At 40.0% G+C, this 22,103-nt stretch overlaps 1 protein-coding gene across 1 annotated transcript; it reads right to left on the bottom strand.

Moving 5' to 3' along the window:
• Positions 1-9,670: 9,670 nt before the first annotated feature.
• LOC114311849 (RNA polymerase sigma factor sigA-like) lies at positions 9,671-10,354 on the bottom strand. The gene has a single exon (XM_028258021.1). It carries the CDS (start codon positions 10,352-10,354, stop codon positions 9,671-9,673), a length of 684 nt encoding a protein of 227 aa, XP_028113822.1.
• Positions 10,355-22,103: the final 11,749 nt, after the last annotated feature.

Below are 22,103 nucleotides of genomic sequence, written 5' to 3'. Positions count from 1 at the left end.
TCGCTTGAGCAGGATTGAGGCATCTCAGGTATGGTCATGAAAAGCCACGTTTGTACAAGAGGCCGCTGATAAGAATGTAGTTGGACGACCTAGCCCTGACTTTGGCGGCCTGGTGTTTGTCGGCAGGCAATTCCCTATTTGTCAAAAATAGCAGGATATCTGCTGCCCATGGAATAGGTTCATTTTGGAGGAAGTGGACTTGCTGCTGTTGTGGGGAAATGGCTGGGTGGGCCAGGTATTCCAGGCGGACGCCATGGCTGAGGTCTGATTGGTCAGCAGAAGCTAATTAAGCCATTTCATCTACCTTGGAGTTTTCTGTCCGAGGGATGTGCTTGATGTGGAGAGTGTTGAAGAGGCGAGCAAGGGGGAGTGCAATATCCCTGTAAGCCCGTATTGTGTCTTCCTTGGCATCAAATTCCCCCGTAATTTGTCCGACAATAAGCTGGGAATCGCTGAACACCTAGATATGGCTGACACCAATGTCTCTGGCTAGGCAGAGACCTGCTATTAATGCCTCATATTCAGCCTCATTATTGCTTGCGTCGAATAAGAAACGGAGACCACACTTGAAATAACCACCCTCGAGGGCGGTGAGGATGAGACCAGCCCCACTGCTTTCTTTGCGGGATGATCCGTCGACGTTGAGGGTCCAAGAGTGGGGGCCTTCTGCCTCAATGTGGGATTGCGGGGGCCGTGGTTGGAGTGGGATTAGTGAATTCTAGGATAAAATCAGCAACAGCCTACCCTTTGATCGCCGTTCGAGGTCGGTAGGAGATGTCAAATTGGCTGAGCTCGACTGACCATTGCATAAGTGTGCCAGACAGCTTTGGTTGTTGCATTATCTTCTTCAAAGGTTGCTCAGTGAGGACCACTATGGAGTGGGCTTGGAAGTAAGGACGGAGTTGTCTTGAGGCAGTGACCAAGGCCAAGGACATTTTTTCTAGCAATGGGTAGTTCTGTTCTACGCCCCTGAGAGCCCGGCTAATGTAATAAACTAGGCACTGTACTGAACCGTCCTCCCTGATGAGGGCTGCACTGGCTGCGGTGCTCGATACGGTTAAGTAGAAAAAAAGGGGCTCACTCGTGAGCGCCTAGGAGAGTAAGGGGGGGTTGGCCATGCACTACTTCAATTGTTAGAAAGCCTCTTCGGATTCGGTCGTCCACTTGAAAGCCTGCCGAAGAACTTTAAAAAATGGGAGGCACTTGTCCGTTGCGCTGGAAATGAAGCGGTTGAGGGCGGCGGCTCTGCCAGTAAGCCTCTGAACCTCCTTAATCATTCTGGGTGATTGCATTTCTATTAAGGCCTTAATCTTTTCGGGGTTAGCCTCGATGCCCCGCTGACTGACCATGAAACCCAAGAACTTCCCAGATCCTACGCCGAAGGCGCATTTCTCCGGATTGAGCTTCATTTGATACTTTTGTAGGGTGCTGAAGGTCTCTTGCAGGTCAGCCAGATGATCAGAGGAAAGTTTGCTCTTGACTAGCATGTCATCAACGCATACTTCCATGTTCCGGCTTATTTGATGATGAAAAACAGCGTTGACCAACCGTTGATAAGTTGCTCCGGTATTTTTCAACCCAAACGGCATGATACGATAATGGTAGGTTCCCCGGTCAGTGATGAAAGAGGTGTGTTCTCGGTCAGACGGGTGTATCAGAATTTGGTTGTACCTAGAGAAGGCGTTCATGAAGCTGAGCATTTGATGACCGGCCGTGGCGTCAACAAGCAGATCTATGCGAGGAAGGGGATAACTATCTTTGGGGCAAGCTCGATTGAGGTCGGAGTAGTCGACGCAGAGTCGCCATTTACCGTTGTTTTTACAGACCAAGATCACATTCGACAGCCACCTGGGGTAGTCCACGTTCTTGACAAACTGTGCCTCCAGTAGCTTGTCTACCTCAGAGGCAATAAGAGCATTGCGTTCCGGGTAGAAAATGCGTTATTTCTGGCGGAAGGGTCGGAAGTGGGGTTCGATACTCAAACGATGAGTGATGAAGGAAGGATCGATACCCGGCATGTCAGAATGGGTCCAGGCAAACCCATCATTGTGTTCAGTCATGAGGGTTGTAAGATCGGCCTTGGCTTAAAAGGATAGTTGGCTACTGATCTTGGTTGTTTTTGTCGGGTTAGTGGGATCGATGAGGACCTCGACAAGCTCTTCTACTGGTTTCCCTCTGACCAGCTTGTCTTCTTCTCTGACGTCGAGTCTTTCAATGATCATAGCCTCCTTGAGCTTGATCTCTTTAAGTGAAGCGACGTAACATTCTCTGGCCACGGTCTGCTCTCCCCTCACTGTGCCGACCCCAAGGTCGGTGGAGAATTTGACAGGAAGATGGAAAGTGGATGTGACAGCTTGGAAAGCATTTAGGGCGGTGCGGCCGAGGATAATGTTGTAAGCAGAGGGACAGTCGACGACGAGGAAAGTGAGCAACTTTGTGGTCTGTCACGGGTATTCTCCAATTGTGATGGGAAGATCGATGGAGCCTATGGAGGTCACCCGAGCCTATGGAGGTCACCCGATCTCCAGTAAAACCGACCAATGTGGTTTGGAGAGGGGACGGACTTTCTTCTCCGACCTTGAGCTGGCGAAAGGCATTTAGGAAGATGATGTCCGAATAACTGCCGTTGTCGACGAGAACCCGTCTGACTTTGTAATTGGATAGGAGGGCTGAGATGACGAGGGGGTCGTCATGGGGGTAACGGATGCCTATGCAGTCAGCCTCCGTAAAAGTGATAGGCTCTATCCACTGCTTGGGTTGTTTGGGAGGGCGGTCCAATATGGCAACTTCTTTGTCTAAGCCCTGCCTTATTCTTCTGAGTTCTGCCCGCTGAGCCGAGTAGGATGATCCTCCACAAGCAAGCCCGCCAACAATAACTCTAATCTCTCCAACAGGGGGGGCGGGGTTGCTGCGGGGGCCTATCGTGACCTTGGTTAGGTTGTGCGAGCTGTCGAGGAGGGGTACGCCGATGGTTGTTTCTGGTGGGTTCAGTCTTTTGCCTTTGCTGAGGGTGGGCTTCCGTGAACCGACTGAGACGCCCCTGGCGTATCAAGCCCTTGACCTGGTCTTTGAGGTTAACACACTCCTCGGTATTATGGTCGTGGTCCTGATGAAAGCAGCAGTATTTGGACTGGTCTCGCCAGTTGGAAGGAGACTGTGACGGTTGGGGCAATTTTAGGGGATAATCTTGTTGAATCTGGTTCAAGACTTGTTCTATGGGGGAGTTGAGGGATGTGTGTCGTTCGAACCGGCCAGGCGGTCGGGTTGGCGCCGACCAGTCGGCTCGGGCTGGTCGGTCGGTATACTGAGGTGTTTGGTGAGTGTACTGGGTGTTTCTGGTTTCTAAGTCCTTTCTTTTCTCTCTGGGGGTCGGGTTTTTGGCTGTAGGATCTTGTCCAGTGGCTAGGGAATTTTCGGCGTTCATGTATTTTTGGGCTTTGGAAAGTAGGGTTGCCATGGAGGTCGGGGGGTTTTTGGAGAGGGAAAAAAAGAAATTAGATGATCGTAGACCGGCCATGAAAAGCCGAGATAAGGATCTAGGCTCAAGAAAGTTAGCAGGTTTGACTAACACTATTCTTCTTTAGTCAAGATAAGGATCTAGGCTCAAGTAAGTTGGCAGGTTTGACCAACACTATTCGATCTAGGCTTAAGTAAGTTGGCAGGTTTGACCAACACTATTCTTCTTCAGTCGAGATAAAGATCTAGGCTCAAGTAAGTTGGCAAGTTTGATCAACACCTTTTAGCCGAGATAAGGATCGAGGCAAAAATCTCGGTTGCAAAGGTTTTGCAGTATCCCAAAGTTGTTTTTCAGCCGAGATAAGTATCTCAGCCAAAAAAGATGGGCAGGATAAGGGAAGGTCAAGCTAACTAGGCCGGCTAGGCTTATAAGAAAGATGAGACACTAAAGCAGAGAAGTACTGTGACTGAACAAAAAAATGGCAAAAAAGAAAACTAAAGATACTTTCATTCATTAGAAGTTAAGTACAAGAGGAGGAGCTTGTAGCCCAGTTACATTTTCATTGAGGAAAAAAACTAAAAAGAAAAAGAAATCAGGCAAATAGGTCATCCAACCCGACATCCAAATCAAGCCAGACTTCTCTAATTTCACCTTCTCGTGTTTGATCGGTCTCGGTCGCTTCATCAAGATTTAGCACGGCTTGGTTGGGTACTTCCGACCGAGCTGGCAATAAAGGTTGGCGACCGAGGTCAATGTTGGCAGGGGACTTCGGCTGGATCTGGGACCTCTTCCTCTTCCCCAGCTTCCACCTGAAGGAATTTTTTCTAGACGGCATGTGCGTAGTCCGTCATATAGACTGGAATGAAGTGTGCAGGAGGATTCAGGAACACCTCGAAGTTGTGCGATTGACTGAGCTTTTCGGCTGCGGCCTTCTAGCCGCACTTGAAAAATATGTCTTTTGCAGCTTCGCATTACTAGACATATGTTTCTTCACCCTCTTTGAAACCATAGTCCTCCGCATTCTCCATTTTTTTTTGCAGCTCCTTTATTTGGCTTCTTTCTTCTTCTTCAGCTTGGCGAGTTCACGCAAATACCTATCTTTTTTCTCGGCTAAGGCTTTTTGCTTATTAGCCTCAGTCGCGCTAACCTGCTCGGTGAGTTTTTCATTTGCGATGCTCAGCTCGGCCAGAGAAGCCTTCAGGACTTTTAGCTCGGCTTCTTTTGTCTTGACCTCAGCGATGGCCGCCTTGTCCGTTTTTCGCAATTCGATCACACGCTGGTGGGTAGTGTGATTTTTCTAGATGGCCTGCGCAGTGTCTAAAAAGATAAGTTTAAACCGCACTAAGAGATTGCGAAAAGTAGTAGTTTTGTTGAGAAGTCCAAAGCTTACCAGAACCATCGACTTTGTGGCGGACCGAATCGCCTTCAGCTTGGTCAGGTTCTTGTACCTTTCCATATCAGCTGGAAGGCACAAACTTTTGGATAAGCCAAATGCCAGTAGGTGATCTTTTTTGGCGGTAACGGAGTCGGCCGTGGTCACTGCACGGCCTTTGAAAGTTACAGTCGGCGCCCACGCCGAAGAAGAACTAGCATGGTTGGGGGCACCTCCTCCTTGTCGTGGTTGGCTTACGGGTGGCTTGGTCTCTTGTGGCTCAACGTCTTCTTCATCCAACAGCCGCTGCGGTTGAGAGATCGAGGTGTGCGGCCTCTTGCTGGGCCGAGATGAAGTAGCCCGGGAGGAGGGCAAGGCAACAACGGTTTCCATGGTCTGATTGGTTGTAGTTTGCTCGGTCTGGACCTCGACATTCGAGTTGGATGCATGTTCAGTGATCAAAGTCCGGACAACTCTCCTCTTGGCCATCTCTTGCTCTACGGTAAGTGGGATAAGGTTGATCTGGGGCAAGTTGGAGTCCGATTCGGGTGATGATTCAAGAAGGAAGTCAGTAACCTTTGTTTCTCTTTTTCCACTATACCAGTAGGTCGGCTCGAAGTTTAGGAGCTCGGTCCAATCTCTGTGTCGGTATTGAAGTGCGGCTCAAAGTGCGACCTGATTGGCGTAGGCATAGTTGGATTTAAGCTGGTTCAAATCTGCACAGAGGACAATCACAAAGGTTAACACAGTGGTTGTTGAAATAACAAAGGAAATTAAACCGGTTTGTTCTTACCAGCTGTTCCTTTAGTCTAGTTTATGTTATAACCCGGTATTTGGGCTTCTTGGTCTTCAAAATTGCCCGACACCCAGAGAAAGTCATCGTTGCTCAAGTCTTTGTCTGGTATTCTCTTGACAATTTTCTCTCGGCCTCTCCTGACTCTAAGGTAATAAACCCAGCCATCGTCATTCTGGCCGAGCGAGTATTGATGGAACAACTCGGCTAAACCGAGATTGAAACCTAGGTGGCGATTTAGCTTGGCAATCCTGTTGATAATCCTATAGGTGTTGGTTGATAATTGAGTGGGGCATAGCCTAGTCTATCTAAGGAATTCACAGATCAAGGGTTGGACGGGGAACCGAAGTCCCCCCTCTACAACGGACACCACGGTGAAGGGAACAAAGCCTGATTTGCCCCATGATGTGGTGTCCAGCTCGGCTAAGGAAAGGTGGAGGTCGTCTGGAATGTGGTAGTCTTTTCGAAATTCAGCCATGGCTCCAAGGGAGTCCACCAAAAATCGGTATTTACCCATTAAACTTAAAAAATTGCTAAGTTAAAATTGTACACGGCGGCCTAGCTCGGTGCTGATGTGACCTTGGTTGGCTCGGTTGAGCAAAAATCGTCCGAGGGCGAAGTGCAAGGGTGTGCCTGGCCAACCTAGTCAAAGTCTGTAAAGTGGAAATAAAAAGTGTTATGCCCAGCTAATGGACTGGGCTAAGTAAATAGTCAATGCAAAATAAGCCTAGCTCGGCTACAGATGGGTCACAAGCTATTCCTAGTTCGGCCCAAGAATAGGACCAGCTCAAGGATTATAGCTCGGTTGTTGGTCAAAGCATTTTTAGTTCGGTCAAGTGCAAGCCTAAAGGTCGCAAACAGGTTCCTATTTCGGTCACAAAACAATTTTGGATCTAAAATCATGTTATAGACTAGTTTAAAATCCAGCCAATATGTTTTTGGGTTTGAGCATGTGGTTTTGGGTTTATGATATTCGTTCAAACTCTAGTAAATCTAACAAGCATATATGGTGTTGAAGTGCTGGTCTTTAGAGGTAAATAAACAAAGAACATCAGCAAAAATGAGAAAGAGGCGTGAGGGACTTACGAATTTAGAGCGTGAAGACGAAATCTAATCAAACAAGATTACTTGAGTTAGGACTGTAGCACAAGAGTTACAGGTGTGGAACTCAGAAAGCAAGGAAGGGAAGATGAACAGTAGTGGCCTTTCGAAAAAGTGAGGCTTTATAGTCTAAAGCAAAATGGGCGGGACTGTTCAAATTTCAGACAGTACGAGACGGCTGTAACAGGGGTACTTGACCAATGAGGGCATGCCACGTGTCCAAAGAAATAAATGGTGTTTCAGACGTGCTAGAGTAGTGAAGCAACGTGCAGAGCAACTGACAAGACGTTTCCAGACCGAACAAATCGTAAAACTAGGCAGTATTGAGCTCGGTTGAATTTTGCTTTGAAACAACAATCCCAATCATGCTACGCAAATGGAATTAAGGGGCGATTAAGAGGGTGATTTGTGAACAAATTGGGCCGAGCTAGGACGAGTCTTCTTTGGCGGATGGGCCGAAGTAGTTACTTATGTAGCACGGTCCTAGATCATCTGCGTCAAGTCGATCAGAGATGGGCTACCAGCGGCATGACCTGGCTATCCTAGACTGAGGTATCAATGGAAGGAGGGCCGAGCTAAAGGATAGCTCTACAGGGCGTCATCTCAAAGTCAAGACTGATAGTGTTGCCTAAAGTAACACCAAGCTATGTGAGCACGATTATGTCTTGTGCCAACCGAGGTAATAGTCGCAACTATCTCACTTGGTTAGCAGTGAGTAACAAGTTATCAGGATGGGCATTATCCTTGGGAGTATGATTCCTAGGAGGACTCTTATAAGGAGGGTTGGAGTCCTATTAGGATGGTGCCAGGCGGAATCTACAAAAGCTCATGACAGGACCTATGTACAGGTGTCATAATCCTCACTCTAGAATACACAGAGCTTTTGTGTTTATTATTTATTTGCTGACTTAGGCATCAAAGAGGTTTCCGGTATACACCCGCTGGCTAGCTCACGTTTGTGTTTTCAGGTAGCAAAGCGACGACGCTTGGAGGAGTGCAAACTTGATTAACAGGATTATACGAGAAGATTATTTTTGTGCTCATACATAATCCTAACCCTAGAAGCTTTCCATAACGAAAACCCACTACAATTCTAATTGCAGGCATCCTTAGATTAGGTTTCCTTAAGTTTCCTTACAGTAGTTTGGTATATTAGAGCCACCCACCACATCGAGTATTGAATCAGACCCAACTTACACGAGTATGGAATTAAATGGGCTGTGACTTTGCGATTCGAGCAACGGAGGCAGTGACCTTTAGGATGGATTAAGATACCTATTTAAGGTGTCGAATATTGATTAGGGTGGGCATAGTGTCGTGTTGATCATATTTGTGTCATGTCATTTTGGGTTCGTGTTAGAACTACCTCAACACTAACCCAACCAGTTTATTTTTTGGTGTTATTGCGTCGTGTCATTTACTTACAATTTGTGTTCGGTTTATGTTGTATTAACGTGTCATGTTGAAAATTTTCACTCTCAAATGAAAAACACCTAGTGTATGGAAAATTAATTTTTTCCCCATAAATTAAATTTAATGAAACTAATCACTACCGAATGAAATTATTCACAAAGATGTCTGATTTCAACTCAATGTCATTTTCCTATTTACAAAAACTATATGTTATTACATTTTTTTACTAAATTGACTCTAAAATATATTACAAAAAGTACACAGTCATAAATGAAAAATAAGAAAAACTATATTAGCCTTAAAATCCTATTTTATGTACTTTTTTACTCAATTGGATAGAGTTACATGAGGATTCAAAAATGTCATATACCTCTCAGTAGAAATAACATTAAAATGTGCAAGTAATCTTCATTAAATGGATTATCCATGTCAACTTCATGTTATGCAAGTTCGACACTAACTTGACACTTAATATTCATGTTACCAGGTTGTGTCATATTCATGTTTGTGTCAAAAATGATCAACCCTAACCCGCTAACTTTGTGTACTATTCATGTTGAAGATTCCCACCCTTAAATACTAATATGTGAATGAAGCCGCCAAAAGGAAAATGGCAATAGCTGGGTCAGTATTGATAGAGTGGGCTGCCATGGACATCGGCTGCAAAGCGTGGTGGTATGTTATGATCCCACATTAGTTAACAGCAAGCTTGGGCATGTGAACATAAAACTCTTGGAAACCCTCCCTTTGCAAGTCGATTTTCAAGGGTGAATTCTATCCTTCTACCCAAGTGGTTTGTATCACACAGGCATGGTAAATTTCTTTGGCCCCATTTGATGCAATGGTGCATTCAGCTTGAAAGAGCTTTTGCTGTCCTTAAAGTGCTTCATGGTGATTTGGTTGTATCTTTGAAGAACTTTGAGTTTTATAGGTACATCACCAAAAAGCATTGTACGTTAAAGTAGTAATTGAGGTGCTTTGGCGAAAAAACAAGAAGTGATAGCTCAAGATGCATCGACAAAATAATACTAAACTAGTTTACATTGAGCTTTTCTCTGCTAAGACTCTTAATTGAAAGCATATCATCAGAAAGCACGCACCACCAAACTAGGCCTTAACCAGATAACTTCTCCATGAATGAAGAACAACTATGGACATGTAAATGATAAGATAAGAAGGGAATTATTTATATCTAAAATCAAATAGCTTGCAAATCTTATACTACAAGGAAAGCAAGACAAAAAGCAGATATTAACTGCCAAAAGGCTTAAACAGTGACCATAAGGACCATAATACATGAAAAATGTGCTACCTTTCACAAACGATGGATGAATAAGTAAACAAGACAGAAACAAAATTTCTGATGTTCCACGTATCTTTAATGAACAAATCTATGTTTCTGTTACCTCCCTTGTGTTGTGTAAACATCTCACCGTGGAAAATAGTGTCATTCATGGTGAGGGTAGTAACAAAACAAGTAACTGAATCAAAGTGGTTCATTCACTCTAAATAAATAAGAAAGAAAAAAGATGAATTACCTCAATTTCTGCTCCTCTAAGTAAAGGCCAGTTTTTATTATTTTAGGTAATTGCACTACTTCTGAATGGGTGAGCAATTCCTCACTTATTACTCCCTTCACATATCCTTTCAAACGGTTCTGAAGCAGCTCTAGCCTGATAATGCATTTTAGCTGCTTACTTGTACTAAGTCGAATCATGGAACAGTTTTGCCTCAGAACTTTCCTCCTAGTATCTAGTCTCCGCCTACGAGCAAATGTCCCTGAACCAGTGACCTGCATCTTCTTGTGGGTATTTTCTCTTTTTCCATCAGTTATTACTGTCTCAGTTGAAAGATTCCATTGCTTTTCCAGCATTGACTTATGTAACAAGAGAAGAGCCTCCACTGAAAATTCCGAATGAGATCTGTCCTCCTCCAAGTGGTTCAATCTTTGAAGCCACACCTCAGCAATTGAAGGTTCAGAAATAGTATTCACATGTTCTTTCTGAGCTTTTAAGGACCGTGTGTGTTGGTTGGACAAAAAACTAGTGCTATTATTGGAGGACTTATTTGCTATGATAACATTCTTTGTTGAAGCAGCCTGATGGTATGTTGATCCATAATCGTAACCACATGACAGCTTTTCTGTGAGATCAGAATAATAGAAGGAACTCAATAGCCTCTTTCCTGCACTGAGTCCAATAACAGTATCAGAGGCCATCATATGGCTTCTTCTTGGTTAGCTGCAATACCATCACACGTATCTAGCAAATTTGCTGAATCAAAACCATCTCACAATACTTCAATTGCAAAGGAGACACCAAGCCACAAGGAAATGGCTGTGTAGATCACTTTCTTAGGTTTCTAAAAAGGACCAAAAATTAAAGAAATGAATGTATGAGTCGATTTTTATGGATTAGGTTTTTTCAAGGAAGAAACTTGCCGACAAGTTTGTTTTAAAATGGTATGCAGACAACATCCAATTTGGTTTTACAAAGTAGCAACACTAATTTTAAGCAAATTCCAAGAAAAGTGAGTTTTAAGTTAGTAAATAAAAATAAAATTTAAAGCAGACAAAATAACCTTCAAGAATATCAGCACCAGAGTATGGGACAAATTTGAAAGATATCAATATCAGCAATCAAGTGGGAGAAGAGCGGGGGAAAATAAATGGTAGATGAGAGGCAAATATTTTATTTTCTTTGTTTGTTTATTTATCAATAAGTAAGAAGTAAAAGATTTAACATGAATATAAACATAGAAAGAAAAGACAAAAACCAATGGAAAGAATAACCACAATGACATTTCACTTTGTATACTATATGATCTTAAGTTATGATGTGAAGCTTCAAACTTTTAAATCTGCTGCTTCAAGTCATTACCACTTCCCCGGTTACAATTGAATTTGGCAAATAAATGTGCTGAAGATTTGGATAAAGCTACATGAATCATTACTATTGCGATATTAAACAGGAATATGATGAGTGTACAACACGAGTTGAGTAAAGTTTTTATGATCGGCCTGTTTTCATTCCAAATGCTCTACATAGTTATCAATCCTGGCCTACATTGACTGGCATGATCCAAAACCTACAGTTCAAGCAAGAAATGTACAAACAAGTTTGCGTTTAGTTCTGGTGCATTCTCCTTCCTACACCAACATGTTCCATCTGTTTTGGGTTGTGTATGTTGCAACAAACATAGTAAATCAACATTTGTATTGCAAATCAAAATTCTAATTTTGTGAATCAAGAATAGAATTAGGAATCATAAGAATCAGTAAAAACTATAAAAAAAAATAATGTTAAACAATCATACATATGAAAGAATATAAAATAACTTGATTTTGGCACATGTTATACAATAATTCTTACACAAGGACATAATTACGTTGTTTAGTAGAAAAAGTAAAGTAAATTACTTTAATATTGAAAAGCTTTTGAATTTGAATAAGCAAGATGCCTATATTACCATAGTGAAAAAAAAAATCTAATGATTGTTTCTCTGTAGGGACTTTCTTTTCCTCTGCATCAAATGGCTGCTAATTTCAGTAATGAACGTGAAACTAAAATGAAGGTGTTAAGATTTTGTGTATTGGCAATTTTCATGGACAAAACATGTGTTACATATTCAAGAATGAATATCTTTAAAGACAATGCAAAGAGTGTTTGAAATTTAATCTCATGTATAGCTGCATAAGCATACTACATTAGTATAGGATACAAGCATTTTATGTCACAATTTGACCTAGGATGACCTGTACTTAGTCCTATGCACTTCGTACTTGAAAACAATTTGAAATAGAGCTATTTGGGCACGACCAGCATGCCCGGCTCAAGGCTGTACAAGCAAGGTGCCGCTAGAGTTAGTTGAATTCTGTAATAAGGCAATAAGGTTGAATATAGAGAGAAAACAAAAAAGAGAAAAGAAAGAACCCAAAGGTTTAATGTGGTTTAGTCAATATTGGCCTATATCCACATACACAAAGCCCTATGGGCTACATCTTTCATTCACTCAACTTCATACTCTTCTTTATATGATGCACCATATGTATAGAGTGAGAGATATAATCAAATCCCTTCAATTAAGGAATTAAAATAAATCAGAGATACAAAAAATCATAATAAGTACAAATCATGGGATCTCCATATATTATAATATCTTCCATATCTTCTGATATTTTTGACAATATAATCTTATCTCCAATAGAATCAAGGACTCTAAGCCCACTTGAATGGAGCCTTCTTTTAATTTTCATAGAAAAATTCCAAAATCTTGCGCCCTAAGCCCTCCAATGTGTACTCAAGTGGACAAGTGGATTTCTAAATCACTACACGACATTAGTTGTTAAAAAAAAGGAAAAAAATGTCTTCGTTTTTGTCTAATACAAATAGAGATACCAAGAAACAATCCTAGGAAACCTAGTTTTTAGTTTATTTAGAGAAGAAGACTTCTTTTTCTTATGCATACAAATTGATTTGTGAAAAACTTCTATTTGTTTTTTTTTTTTTTTTGGTTTTTTTATTTTATATTATAAAAATCACATGCACTTTAGCTATTTGATTACTCTTAGTGCAGCGGTTATTCTTGTCAATTCACCCATTGCAATCAAAGTTTAGTCTATTAACCCATCCAGCTATCAATGTGTCCGCCTTTTCCTTTTGAAAAGGTATCAACGGATTGCTTCCCAGAAAATTATCTGTTGGACTTTGTTGGTCCATAATGCCGCTCCCAGTGACTGCTCTAAAAACAGGCCCACAGGTTACAATGTCGAATGCAATAAAACATAAGCGAAGCCCTCCCTAACATCAATTGGCTTTAGGAGAGAGAAGGTGGAACTTGATTCGACAGACTTGAAGCTTATAATGCCTTCAACATCAGTATATATATATTTTTATTTTTTAAATTAATGAAGATGCCAATTCCAACAAATTACTAGAATCGAGTATGTGTGTGATTATAATTGGCATACCATTACTTGAATACAATTCGATGATAAGTTTGAGCGCAACATCGTCTTAAATACCACTAAGGGACCGTCTTAGTTGGTAAGGGAGTTTGCTTCTCTCCTCACTAACCAGGGTTACTCAAGTGGTGAAAGTTCGACGGTTTAGGTGGATCGGTTAGCTTCCTCCATTTGGCTTGTAAGGGTAGATCCTAAGATCCTGCCTTGGGGTGTTCTGGGCATTAAAAAAGAAAATCATCTTAAATTATACTAATACCAAAAAAAAAAATAATAATAATAATAATCTAACCCAGAAAGAACTCAATTGTAGATAGACCAAATCGTGAGCACATTATTTTTTTAAAAAAAATCAAAATACTCGATGAGAAGCAGTTATTAGTTGAATTGAGAAACGAAAGCAAATGGAATCACAGAGCATACAAAGAAGCAAACTCTATTTAACTAAACCGAACCAGAGAACCGAAATGTAATGTATATATGAATATAGAGAGAGACAAGCATAAATAAATATGAATTTGGAAAAATAGCATATATATATATATATATGTAGAGAGAGAGAGAGAGAGAGAGAGAGAGAGAGAGAGAGGAGGTTTATTTACACACCACATTTAGGTTAGGTTTGGCATCTCCTAAAAAAGTCAAAAAGCCAAAAAGTCACTACCCTATTTAAGTTACATTATCTTATTTAAGTTACATTACCTCTCTATCACATCATTTCAAAACCAACACAAATTTCATAAAAACTCAAAAAGTGCACTTATTTAGAACATCTCAAACAAGGCACACCATTAATTGGTTATTTTTTATTACAATAATGACCTTAGATAAAATGACCAAAATAACCACAAAACAATATCAATACACCCCCCACACACCACCACTCTCTGCCGCCTGATTTTACCTTCAGCCACTGTCACCGAAACCCAGCCACCATCGCAACCCCCACAACCTCCCTACCTCACTGGCGACCCCTTTCCCCTATGCAAACCCGTCTCCCTCTCCCCATCAACGAACAACCCAGTCTCCCACTTCGGCCATGGCTCGTTTTTCTCCATCGCAGAGAGAGAGAGAGAGAGAGAGAGAGAGAGAATCCTAGGGTTTTCAGATCTAGATCTAGGGCTTGTAGGAGTTCGATCATGCAAACCAAATTCAAAACTTTGATCTAGGATTTCAAGCTCTGATTCGAAGCTTTGCTGCTGCAGTTGTCTTCGGCGAGAAGCTCCTCTCCTATGGATTGGGGAAGATCTCTGTAGAAGGAGGGTTGTGGTGGCGAGGGTAGGTTTCGTAGTTTTTAGAGAGAGAAGAGGAAGTAGAATATGAGATGGGATGGGATGAGAGGTTGTGGCGGCGATGGTGGGGAGGTGGTTGAGCTGGTGGTGGAGGGAAGAATGGGGTGAAAAAGGGTTTGGGAGTGTTGTTGGAAGTGGTAAGGCAGGGAAAGTGATGGATAGAGGAGTGAGGAAGAGATTCACGGGAGAAGGAAGGAGAGGCGACGGCCTGCAGTGAGTGGCGGCGGCTAGGGTTAGGGTTGGTGGGGTGATTGAAGAAGATGAGGATATTTTAGGTATATTTGAAAATGAATGGTGTGTATTAAGCAAAAATAATAAAATTAAAATTGTGTTTAGTATGCATTAAGTAAGGAATGCTACTATTAGCACCTGCCAAAATTCTTCGGACCCCCCATTTTATAATTTTTTTATTATTACAATTATACCCTAAAGTAAAATTACATTAAAAGATATTATTAAATGGAACACCCACCTATCAAATAAGAACTAATTTTCTATAATATTGGACACCCACCCACACCCCCACCTCCACCCCTACCTCCAACTCCAACTATACGTATTCCATGTCTGTAAACCCTAAACCTATTACTTTTCATAACCAACCAACATAAACCCTAAATCTATTATTTTTCATAATCGTCTTAAATTTTGAATGTGTCATTTTCATCACCATCATCAGCCCTATTGAACTTGAAAGTTTTGCTTCAAGTATAACGTATACTTTATCACTTATTTCATTGTGTAGAGCAATGGAGGACGAGGACAACAATTCTAGAGAGACCGACATTCCATTGGTAAGTTTATCTGTCTTATATTAACATTCTCGATCGTTTTTGTTCTTGTTTTGTTTGATCTGTTCGGTACTGGTTTGCCGACTGTTAGGATTATGTTCAGTAATACAGTACTGAACATAATCCTTGCATTCAATACATAGGTTCTGAACATTAATACATATAGTCAGTACTGTTAAACCGAATATCATCTTTATTTTTGGCACTGTTGAACTGAACAAAACCATTAGTTTCGGGACTGTTGAAATGAACATCATTTTTTCAATTTTGAAATTACATTCACACGTGTTTTCAGGGTGATGCTTCGACTAAAGGCAGTAAGGTTGATTCAGAACTTGTAATGGATTATAGTAATGAATTTATTACTTATGACGTGAGTCTTTGATTGTTTTACAAATAATGTACCTTTTTTATGTGCAATAATTGGTTAGTTTAATTTATTTATTTCAGATATTCAAGAGTCGAGATGAGTTAATTCGATGGGCACGTCAAGTTGGAAGAAGAAATGGATTCGTTATTGTTGTGCAGAAATCAAATGGGGGTGGTATTCGTAGTAGGAAGCCAAGACTTAACTTAGCTTGCGAGATGAGTGGATCTTATAGGGACACTCGAAAAAACAGCAGGCCTAAGACAAAAAAAGCAAGACTGACTGGTACAAAAAAATGTGAATGTTCTTTTTATTGAAGGGCAAAAAATTAGCCACAAATGATGACTGGATCTTGATAGTTGTTTGTGGTGTGCATAATCATCCTGCTGCAGACTATCTTGAGGGTCATTCTTATGCTGGAAGGTTGTCACATGAGGAAACCTCTTTGTTGGTAGACATGTCGAAGAGTATGGTACGACTGAGTGAGATATTGGTTACATTGAAACAGCGTGATGATGCAAATGCTTCCACAATGAAGACAATTTACAATGCACATCATAGGTATAAAGTTGCTGAAAAAGCTGGGAGATCTCAAATGCAACAACTATTAGGTTAGTTAGCGATGAACAAGTACATTGAGTGGCATGGAAGCTATGCAGATACTGAGACAGTAACCAATTTATTCTTTGCACATCATACTAGTTTGAATTTGTTACGTGCATTTCCAAAAGTATTGTTGATGGATTATACTTATAAGACCAATTGATATCGGTTGCCCGTTTTGGAGATTATAGGTGTGACATCGACTGACATGACCTTTTCAGTTGCATTTGCATACCTCCAGTATGAGAAGGAGGATAACTACACATGGGCACTTGGTATTTTGCGTAGTGTCATGGATGAAAATACTCTTCATTCTATTATTGTCACAGATAGAGAATTGGCCCTTATGAATGCCATATGTATGGTGTTTCCTGCAACTACAAATTTGTTGCGTAGATGGCATATTGGAAAAAATGTGCTTGCTAATTGCAAAAAAGATGTTTGAGACAAAAGATAAATGAGAAATGTTAATAGTGAGTTGGAATATGTTGGTTATGTCATCGTCTGAAGAAGTATACATGCAACGACTGTCTTTGTTATATAGTGAGTTCAATACTTATCAAGATGCACTTCATTATGTTAGCTCATCTTGGTTGGATACATACAAGTCGAAATTTGTGGCAGCTTGGACTGACACATTTATGCACTTTGGAAATTCTACAACAAATAGGTAAATACGAACATTTAAATTTATTAGTTTTTTGGTTTTTTATAACATTATTTTTATAACAGTTTATTTTCATATATAGGGTTGAGAGTTCACATGCAAAACTTAAAAGACATCTTGGATCAAGTCAAGGAAATTTTGAGTCGAATTGGACAAGGATACACAATTTACTTGAGTTGCAACATAGTGAAATAAAATCATCATTTGAGAAAAGTAGGATAATTGTGCAACATGATTTCAAACCTGTGCAGTTTAAGGAGCTTCATGGTAATGTCTCAATTACTGCATTAGAGATCATATTGGCAGAGTCTAAATGAGCATCTTCTGTTGGTATTGATATTACTGCATGTGGATGTGTCGTTCGATGTACTCATGGTTTGCCATGTGCACATGAGATAGGAAATTACATGAGGGAAAATCGGTCAATTCCCCTCACTTCAATTTATTCATATTAGACTAAGCTTGATATGTTGAGTACCCCGCACACTGTAAGTGAAGAGTGGACTTGTACACCTGAGTTAGAATTGTTTCCTAAACAATTCGAGGAGGTGGATCCAGATGTGAAGAGGTTTTTGTTACAGAAATTGAGGGAGTTAGCCAAACCTGATTGTGCATTTTTGATTGAGCCGGAAGTGAAGTCTAATCCACGGGGTCAGCCAAAATTGAAGATTGAGACCTCCACTCGTTGTGAGCCATCTGCGTTTGAAATAGTTGCTTCAGCACAAGATAGTTATTCACCCAGAGTCATTGCCAAGGTGAGTGTAACAGCAAAAAAGGTGAAAACAAAGAAAACAGAAACGGTACATGGTTTACTAGTCAGGTATATAATTGTGTCATGTTGTCTACTTTATTGTCTAACATTGGTATTGGCATGTGATATGTTCACCGGCTTCGATCATTGAATCAAAATTGCTTTTTAGAGGCATTTCCTTCTGAATTGAGACGATATATTAAATATAGTAAGGATGTTGCAGCAGATGGCAATTGTGGGTTCCGAGCTATTGCTGGTTTGATGGGTTTTGGAGAAAAAGGATGGTTACAAGTGAGAAAAGATTTACTTAAAGAGTTGCATGCGCATAGTGACCACTATAGGAAATTATTTGGATCACAACAGAGAATCGATGACCTTACCAACACCTTGGCATATTTTGAACCAAACCCTGGGTTGGACCGATGGATGACAATGCCTGACATGGGTCATCTTATACCGTCTTTCTACCAAGTCGTTTTGGTCCACTTGTCTATGCAACAATGTTTGACATTCCTCCCTCTTAGGTCAATACCGACGTCTATTGCCTCTCATAAGGAGATATGTATTGGCTTTGTCAACAACAATCATTTTGTTCAAGTATTAGTTTCTAATATTTTTGTACATTCTTGTACATTATAACGACAAATTTTTTAATAATGACAACATTTTTGTACATTCTAATATTTTTTATTTTTTTATTTTTTTGTAACTAATTTTGGAGCCTGGTCATCCTATTCCACTCATAGCAACTAACTGGCAGAGGTATCATGATCCTTGTGCAGTAGGCTGGAAGGTTACATATAGTTCCAGAGTACAACATTTCAAATCACTCATCAATCTAGACGTAGCCACAGTCGAAACAATAGACCTCGATAAGGACTAATGTCATACGAGTGAGTTAGGAAATAGAATTAGAATAGATTTAAGTTATGTAATTTTCTTTGTTAAACTAGCTTAGAATGGAAAAGAGTGAATTGGAATGGATTTAATTCACGTTATTTTCTTTGTTCTAATGAATTGGAATGGTAAACAGTGAATTGAAATGAATGTTATTTTCTGTGTTGTACTGAATTGAAGTTGATGAAAAAAGTGAATTGGAATGGATTCAAGTTACACAGTGGTGAACAAATTTTGTTCGGACATACAGTGCTGACTGGATCACTATAGTTCGATAATACAGTTCTGAACAAAAATATATTTGTTCAGCTATACAGTGTTGAACGAATTGTTTTTTATTCGATTCTGCATTGCTGAAATGAGTAGGCCAGCAATTGTGATTGGGCCAGCAAGCATTTATGTTCAGCACTACAGTACTAAAAAAACCATATATGTTCGGCATTACAGTGAGAAACAAAGACTACATGTTCGGCATTACAGTGCTGAGTGAGTTATTTTGATTCGATTTTACAGACGAGGAGAATTTGTTCGGCTAGTCAGTGATGAACATAAAATTCATGTTTATTCATTAGTCCAGATTTGTTTATTCAACGATGACCATAAAGCAATAAACAAACCAATATTTCAAACAAACAAACTATCAAACCAATTCAAACTATCAAACCAATTCCAAACCATCAAACCAATTCAAACCATCAAACCAATTCTAAACCATCAAAATAATTCATTGAGTGCCCAAAAAGGTATAGTAACGTCATATACAAGCCTAGCTCATACTTGTGTCATATACAAACCACCATCAAAATGTATGCCAAAAATTTTTCTCAGACAAACTAACATATACTAAAGTGTTATCTGACCTTTGTTATACTTGTGTCTAACACCATCAAAAAGTCTAACAAATGTTTGAGACTAAGCTTTCAAAATACACATTTAAAACATTTGAACCCAACAAATATTAAAGTCTAAGACGTTGCTCTACGATTCCTGCGATGAGTGTACACCAAGTTCTCTGATGGTGTATGTTCTTCAGTGGACTGTTGGCCCTCCAAGGCTTGTGTTATCTTCTTCATAGCATTGCGTAACATATCTCGGGTTGGAGCTGCTTCATTGTATCCAATTTAAAGCATTGAACGTGAAATACTCAAGGCACTGTCAATGCGCTGCAAACAATAAAATAAAACTTAACGATTGCCTTAAACAAAATATATATAAAAATGAAAATGGTAAAAGTTGACATACGAATTGAAGTTGACGATAATCAGCTGATGGCTCAGAGCGTGGATTATACTTAGAACAATGTGTCGGGTTTTGAACTTGTACGTGTGAAATGGAAGTAAACCAGTCCAAGTAACCTAGCACACAACCCCATGGATGCAAGACTAGAACACTACGCGCTGTCTCAGACAACAAGTGATTTTCCCAACTCTCCCAAATCGTATCCAAGTATTTATAGGCAATGCTGTACTATTTTGCAGTGGATCCTCTAGAGGCTCGAACTTGAGCAAGTGGAGGTGAGGGAATAATTTGCACCCTACCAAACTATCTTAGTACCCTATCTGGATGGTATGGTTCAACAATGTGCATACATTTTAAGCATCCATTATAGTAAGCAACATCAGAAAAAGGTTGCTCAATATGCTTATCATGGTATGGATCCCAAATAACCTACAATAGTAAAAATTTTATATGTAAGTTATGAATTAGATTGAATCATAGCAAGTAATATGTACATACATTGACATAAGATTGAGACTTACGTCATGGGCCTCTAATCTGTCGAGGTCCTCTCGTAACCTTTGTAAAATAGACGTTGATGAACCAAATTAGGTGCGAGAAATCCAATGAAAGACACGAGGCTGATCTTCTTTATAGTCCAAATTGGGGTGGGGTCTAGCACCAACAAAATGCTTGTAAATCCAAGCTTCCAGCAATGTCATGTATCCCGCCATCTGTATTACAGCATACCTTGTGGCAGTACCCAATTGCAGGTATAAAAAAGCCAATGCGGCTGCACCCCAAGCATAAGAAGCAACCGATCGCAAATCCATAAGAAAAGACAAATACACTGCCGGAACACGTGTGCCTGTCTTGTCTGCAAATAAGGTACAACCTAACAAATATAACAAACATGCCCTAGTTGTACACTCAATGATATTATCATTGTCCGCATTAGACACTGACCCAAACCGTTGTCTCAACCATTCTGCCTTGATAGACTGGCCCCGTGCTACCTTCAACGCTACATTTGCCTCATCTATTATTACTTCCAAAGCCTCAACTAGCAGATTTGTAGCGTCAATATTTGATGAATTCTTGCAAGAGACTGATTTACCAATCACTGGAATCCCTAAAATTACACTAACATCATCTAAGGTTGGTGACATCTCACCAAATGGTAGATGAAACGTGTTTGTCTTTGGCTGCCATCTTTCTACAAAGGCCGAAACTATAACTTTGTTTACAAATTTATATGAGCAACTCACTAAAGAAATCAACCCCGAATCCATAATTAAACCATGAAATTTGGACTGTTCATTCTCTTCCAAGTTAAATGACCATTCACTAACTTTAAAACCATGATTTAAGCATTTACGTATTTCACGTTCCTGTAACATAGAATGAAAAAAAGAAAAAAAAAAGAATTAGTAAAGTTGAAACAAAATTTAAAACATTAAATTAATGTAAGACTATGACTTACATCATTATGCCAAATTTTGGCTGTTACGTGACAATGAAAACTCTTCAAAATTGAAGGGTCATATGGCCCTCCAGGAAAAGGTCTAGTAAGATCTTCATTAACTTTTTCAGTTGTATCTGCTGGTTGGTCTTCATAGTCACCCATGTCTGTTGGTTCATAACCCATATCTATTGGTTCATCACCCAAATCATCACCCATGTCACTCACATTCAATTGATTGCCTCCATCGTTTTCAACCTCAACCATTTTTGCTAAAGCAACATCTATGTCATTCATGTTATGTTCATTAACGCCACTACCTTGATCCTTAGTCTTACGAGTGCGTCGAGGTCTCTTAGCCACTTTTTGAGAAAGTACAACATTATGTCTCCTAGACGCTGTTGGGCGATCTCGAGCAGTTTCCACCCACCAAGTACAATTAGATGTTAGTCAATGACAATGTAAGCAAATATATCCAATGTCAATTACCCTTAATAATATAGTTAGTCCTTCCTATGTATCGAAAATGCATGTCATCTAGGGACATTAAATATATAACTTATAAGCCATTGAAGCCTATTTTAAATAGGTGTGCCGTGACCAATTCAAATAGGAAACAACAAACTAAGATAGTTTCTTACCAAACACAAAATGAATAAATGATAAAAAGAAACTACTAAAAATAAGATATTTGAGTTGGACCAAAATTTGAGAATTGTAATGCATTAGAAGCATGCCAAGAGTAAGGCCATCAAAAAAAAAAAAAATCGTAAATAAAATTATAGACAAAAACAAAACTTTCCAAAAAAATGCAAAAAATTTGAGAGCCTAAACAATGGAATTTGGTATTAAAAACAAAAAAGGCTTAGTACACAGCAAAAGCTGTGTGTTTTGCTTCTTAGGACATTTCGGATTGATTATAAGTACTTCAAGAAAATTCAACATTGGCCCAAAGCCTA

The sequence above is a fragment of the Camellia sinensis genome, chromosome 11 (assembly GCF_055761805.1).
Source record: "Camellia sinensis isolate YWXY chromosome 11, ASM5576180v1, whole genome shotgun sequence".
NCBI lineage: Eukaryota > Viridiplantae > Streptophyta > Magnoliopsida > Ericales > Theaceae > Camellia > Camellia sinensis.
This window is presented reverse-complemented; position numbering and strand designations above follow the sequence as displayed.